Source organism: Pinus tabuliformis, chromosome 8 (genome assembly GCF_031772625.1).
Source record: "Pinus tabuliformis cultivar Carrire ecotype Pingquan chromosome 8, CPIR1, whole genome shotgun sequence".
Lineage (NCBI taxonomy): Eukaryota > Viridiplantae > Streptophyta > Pinopsida > Pinales > Pinaceae > Pinus > Pinus tabuliformis.
In genome coordinates, this window is record NC_142294.1 from 520,925,275 (window position 1) to 520,931,909 (window position 6,635).

A 6,635-nucleotide genomic window follows, 5' to 3' on the forward strand; every position below is an offset into this window, starting at 1 on the left:
TTTTTATTTTTTATATTAATAATTTACATTATAAAATAATCATTTTATTCTTTTTGGTTTTTTTATTTTTTAATCAATATTTTGTTTAGTTATTTTTAGTTATTTGTTATTTTTTTTGTCTAATCCACATGACAATATGAACTTTGAATCTCATGGTCCATGGTTTACAAACATTTCATGATACGAATAACGCTAATTAAACTTTTTATAGACATGAATTTTTGTTTCTTTTAAATATATTTATTTTTAAATTAAATTTAAATATTCATATATTTTTACAATGATATTAATTTTATTAAATATTGCACTCTATATTTTTAGAATTTTAATTATTTATCATAACTGATAGAATACTTATATTTTCAATATCGTCAACATATGTCCTATCACTTACGAGACAAATTTATAAAATTTAAAACTTATTCGTTTTTATTACACATTTTCTAACTATATCTAACCCCATTTTTATAGTTAATAACTCTTCTTCTTTTTTTTAATTTACAATAAAATATATATCTTTTATTAACTATTTATTATATGATTTATATTACATGAGAGACAACTTCTTATAAATGCCACTAACAAATAGCATATGAAAAATCTCAATAAACATAAACCCACACAACTGAAGAAATAAATTATTTACCAAACTATTCAAAATAAAATTCTTTGACTTATATTCATTACACATTTAATTGTTATTTTAATTAAAATTTAAAATAATATTAATTTTTCTTATATTTATATATCAAAAAATAGTATATTTTATACAAATAATATGAATTTATTATAATTTTTTGTTCTATTTTAAAAATCGGTTATGTATTTTTTCTGTTAAATAAATTTAATATTTACTATAATTTACATTCAATATTATGTTATTGTAAAAATTTTGAAATTAAGGTTTCACATTCTTTTGATCTCTCACACATATATATAGTTGTGTTGCACTTTTAGTTTTTAAAGGAATAGTATAGCTAAATTTTATATTTTATATAATATTTGTAAATTTATATTTATTGAATTATTATTTCAAAAAAAAAATCACATTGAGAATATTTGGTGGAGGCATTTCCAACCAGCCAGTGTGGTTGATCTTCAAGGATAGAGTGTGGATAAAAATTTACTCTTAAATAATGATAAATTAATTTTTATTTTATAGTTATGAATGGAATATGTTGATATATTATTGTCATATTTTCTATATTAATAAATGAAGTTTCATATATTAACTATTCTAACATTTTCTTTTGTAACCTAGAGGAACCCAGTAGCACAACTATGATAGATTAGTTTTTATTTTATAGTTATGAATGAAATATGTTATATTTTTGTCATCTTTTATATATTAATAAATGGGATTTCATATATTAATTATTTTAGCAATTTTTTTGTAACAGAGAGAAACCGAGGAGCCTATTAGTAAGCTAAGATATGAACAGGGAGAATTGGAGCCTAGTTATTTAGAGATTCAACGATTTCAGATTTCATAGATTAACCAATTGAACTACCCCCGAACAACTATTTCAACATTTTTAAATTCATATTTTTTTTTTTATATTTGTTTAATACAATTATGAATTCACCATACAAATAATATATATATATGTATCAAATACTAAAATATTAAATAACATAAATTATTAAAATTATTAAATAATAAATAATACAAATTACTAAATAAAAAATTATCAAACAACACATGATCCCAATTAATATCCTCAATATTATGACAACTAATACTCTTAATATTATGACCACTTAATTGGATTATGGTGAATTAACATTTAAATCTGTAAGTTGTAATTATGAGTATAGAAATCACATTTTAGAAAATTGGCATAAGAAGTGTGAATTTAATCTTTCTTTCTGAGTATTAATTTTGAAGAGAAAGCACATTGAAAATTCAAGTAAGAAAAATAAAAATGATTAAATTAATTAATTTGGTGTATCACGAATAGATATAGAAAAATAATTATAACATACACAACCACTTTCTGCACTAATAGGCATTTACTTGGTGACATAAGTACCAACAAAAATTTTAAATACTAACACTCTACACCAATAAGTATTTACTTAGTAAGATAAATAATTGTAACATACACAATTACATACTCTACTAACTAGCCCTCTACACTAATAAGTATTTACTTAATGAGATAATTATTAGTACTAAGTTTGAGATACCAATTAGAGATTAAACAAATAATTTGAAAAATAATAAAATAATTTTCTTTGTGAAAATTTCATAATTAATTTATATTTATAACTTTTCTAAAATATATGGTTTTTCATTTTATAATTAAAATAAACAAATTTAATCAAGTAAAATATAATAATAATTTATATGTATGCATGTTTTCAATATATTTAAATACAAATTTATAAAAATGTATAAATTAAATAGTACCAAATATGAGTATAAAGTAAGTTGACAAAGACCAAATTTCACAGTATTATGAAGTTCCCATACAACAAAAACCAGTATAACTCAATCTGGTTAAGTTTGGCTAAGATTTATTGTGATGCTTTTGAAGTATCTTGTGGGTAGAAAGTAAGTTGAGAAAAGGCCAAATTTCACACTATTATGAAGTTCTCATAAAACAAAAACTAGTTTAACTAAATCTTGTTAAGTTTGGCTAAGATTTATTGTGATGCTTTTGAGGTATTTTGTGAGTACAAAGTAATATGAGAAGAGACCAAATTTCACAGTATTATGAAGTTCCCATGGAACAAAAACCAGTATAACTGAATCTTGTTAAGTTTGGCTAAGATTTATTGTGATGCTTTTGAAGGAGTCCAAGGGACCGCACTAGTTTTTCAGACAGCTGGGCGGCAAAATAGTCCCCAGAGCCATTCCCAGAGCATTGACACACACAGACTTTACTTTATTTGCAGTCGTTGAAGTTATCTCAACATTTGTCAAAGTAATTCCTGTGCAAGCAACTGTCTTGCTGCACGAAAAGTTCACAGCCACATCGGTCGATGACGTTCCCTTTATGTTTCTATACGTGACATCTTGTATTTGCACTGCGGATGGCTGCACACAACAACATGACGCACAGTATTATTGATACCAAACAATAATACCAAACTTCAAAACCAATTTGTCTAAATATTATTGCAGTATAACATAGTTTTTACCTCTATGCATTTAGTGGAGAGCAGATGTCCGTAGGTGAAGTTTATATTATATATTATCGACGTGTATATATATATATATAAACCATTATTTTATATTACAATTGTTTTTTAGAGAATTTGTATTAACTTTGATGGTTGGAATTAGCGACGTTTAGGGTTATAGGGGTCTCTCTGAGTTGGGTGAGATTTCCGGAATTACCAAATTCCGTGATTACCGATTTTTCACCTAAAGATGAAATTCTATATAGTTACCAATTACTAACCCGATTGATAGTATTTACCAGATAAAATAAATGGGAAATTTATCCTATATTATGTGCGCTTAAACAAGTATTTTGGAATTAAGGTTGATGGCAACATCCACGGACTTCAAAATGATATTTCAAGAACGGCTGGAACTAAACTCATATTAAGACGTATTCAGTGTATATATTTTACTGGGGCATGTTGGGAAAATATGGATCACCTGAATTTTACAAGGTGAAGCGGAATCGCAATAGTACTGATCAATGATAATCGGATTCTTAACATTATGAACAACTATGTCTTCAAATCTGATATTTCGTGCATAGCCAGAACCGCCCTGTATATTTACAAAAGCATGAATTCTGTTATAACCATCCTAGATAATTCAGATATTTACGAACTGCAGTTCACTGCCGTATCATCATGCACATTTCATGAGTTAGTTTTAAGATGAATAGAAATAATTAAAGGAGCCATACACCTGTTAAACCAAACCAACCTGCCAAGTCTTGATTCTGGCTCCGTTTGATGTTTCGACAAAAGTGATGTTTTGGACTAGAATGTCATCAATTTTGGCTTCTTCTCCATTCTTTCCCAGACTTCCAATGCTGCACAAAAGAAGAAGTACAATTCAGATTTCATCTTTACTGATTGTATCTTCTGCAGGACAAGATCCAAAATACTTATCTCACCTGATGCCATGGCCTGGGCCACACTTTATGTTTTTGATATTAATAGTAGATGAGCCCGACGAAATGGAAATGCAATCATCCCCTGATATAGAGTATTTATAATCATAGTTAGCAGAACCTTTTATGTTTATTGTGTGTTTGCCAATCTGAACTTTAACTAAGTGAAATTAAGATTTGCACTTATAGCAGCCGCGGTGAGATAGATATAAGCTAGATGGATATTGACTGATTTATTATTAAGAAAATGGATCTATGCTATATGGTAATATATGAATAAACAAATTAATCGCAAACCAGTGAAATCACTAACTTCTAACCTGTCTGGATGACACAGTTGTTTATTTGGGCATTCTTAACTCTTTGTAAATGAATACCATCAGTGTTTGGGCTTTGTTCAGGAGCTTGTATCTGAAGCCCGCTTAATTGGATATCAGAAGAGTCGACCACTACGAGATGCATTCGTTGGCTATTGACAAATTGCAAATTTTTTATCAAAACATTTGAACATCGACTAATAGTCATTGCCTGTAAGACCAACCCAAAATCCAAATAACCGGATGAGCACAGCCTTGAATTAAAATTTACAGAAAGATTAAAAAAACCGTTTATAACAAGGTGATCATTGCGTCTTTTTTCAAGGAAATAAACAAGGTAATCAAGATAAGATTGCCGGCTGGAAACAAACCGGTGGAGCCGCATCCAAGCAATCCTGCACACAAGAAATTTGACGTGATTAATATAAATTGAAGGAGCCGGTTTATACTACTAATTTGTTGTTTAATGGTAAGTGTTGGGTAGGGGAAAGATTTGGGATGATGCTTGTGAAAAGGCTAGAGGTGGAGTCGGTGGAGTCGAACGCGGAAGAGATGGAATATTAGAGAGGATTGCGACAGGATTTTCAATGGCGGCTGACCTGGAGGATAAGAGCGGCGTATGGAAGGAGATTGTCAGTGCCATGTGTGCATCGTTTATTGGGCAAATGACTGGCGTGTATTGGGCAAATGACTGAAACCTTTTGTGTGGTTTAACAGGACCACCCATTTTTTAGTGGCCACATGTACACAACGGTGAGGTGAAACAGAACAGTTAAAGGGAACCCTTACTTGTTGTTTGTTAACCTTGCAGGATTTAGACCACCAATCTTGGCCTTGACCATCAATGACACCGCCACCTTCTATGGTCAACCCAGATATACCATAAAATCGAATCCACAGATTAAGTTCACTGCTATTCCATGCAGATTGTTTATTGGGTGCAACTATTGTTCCAATAATCTGCAAATTTATGATTTTAGCAAATAATTTAACATAGAATTTTTATGATCATCTTAAAAAGCATACAATTCAATATTCAACTTTCTCACCTCTACTGAAATATGAGACTTGCAAGGGCCAGAAAACGTCACTGGATTAATTAGAAATGTCATCCCCAATGGTACTTGCAACACTGCGTTGGAAGATGCCATGCATGCTGCTTCCCATGCTTCTATGAATGCCTATAAATCACAAATGAGAAACAATACGTAGGTATTATAACAACGATAATAATCTAATCAAATTTTCTTGTTTGCGAAAGAAAGGATTTAACTCGTTCTCTGAAAGGAATAGGCGCATATCTTTGGCAGTTACCAGAGAGCAGAAAAATATTTATTCCTAGTGCATGAATACTAAACAGATTTTAAGCGTGAAAATAAAACACAGGTAAAGACCGTGGGACGGAATTTTCCTAAAATCTAAGAGTTCTGTCAAAGGGACGGTATTAATTTAAAAAGGTGCGCGCCCACTGGCTCCCAGGATTAAAGATGAATATATGCGAAGTGCATCAAACTTTACATCAAAAATATCAAATGAATATTGAATCTATATAATTGATTAAAATATATTCACCGTCCGATCATCTTTTAAACCGCCGGCATGTGCACCGTAGTCCATGACATTGAATATCGGTGAAGCGCTGGAATCACTTTTGCTCAGCACCTTTCTATGAGTAGCCCAACTTGAATCCACCATTAACAGCGCCATAACAGCAACAACTGAAGCGAATGTAGTCTGCACATAATTTATTTGTTCAAAACGACTCGTAATGTTTTCACGCACAGAAAATTAGAAATCACAAACATTGTTTGCAAGGAATTACCACCAATTTGAAATCCATCGCGATAGTTCGGAGGTCGAACCCTCGTTGTAGCCGATAGGTGCTCGAAACTTGTTTCATGGAAGGTAGAAGAGCGGGGATTTTATAGTGCCAGAAACTTGTTTTTGGTTTGCTTTTTCTTCTTTCTACCTAAACCTTGATAGACTCGGGTTGGTCCATTTTATTTTTTCAAAACGCACTGTGGCCATAAAAATTGACCCAACTCTCACTGGGCATTGAGGAAACTGATGTTGCTGTAACATATTCAAATACCAGAGGACAAGGAATAGTTTGATGGTTATTCATTTTTCGGAGCCTCCATACTTGATTTTATCAATATTTCACGCCAACTGAATAATATGAACGCTGAGTCGACTGCCGTTTTTGCCTTTCCACTATCGAATCGAATGATGAAAT

The 6,635-nt window shown here is 30.6% G+C and overlaps 1 protein-coding gene across 1 annotated transcript; it reads right to left on the reverse strand.

Moving 5' to 3' along the window:
• Nucleotides 1-2,703: 2,703 nt before the first annotated feature.
• On the reverse strand, nt 2,704-6,239 carry LOC149236448 (polygalacturonase-like). The gene is made up of 10 exons (XM_089368918.1): nt 6,222-6,239; nt 5,972-6,133; nt 5,449-5,580; nt 5,189-5,359; nt 4,771-4,794; nt 4,403-4,610; nt 4,086-4,167; nt 3,893-4,001; nt 3,614-3,730; nt 2,704-3,043 (listed from the first exon to the last, which is right to left on the reverse strand). The coding sequence occupies exons 1-10, from the start codon at nt 6,237-6,239 to the stop codon at nt 2,816-2,818; spliced, it is 1,251 nt and encodes a 416-aa protein (XP_089225044.1). The 3' UTR covers nt 2,704-2,815.
• Between the last annotated feature and the right edge of the window lie 396 nt (nt 6,240-6,635).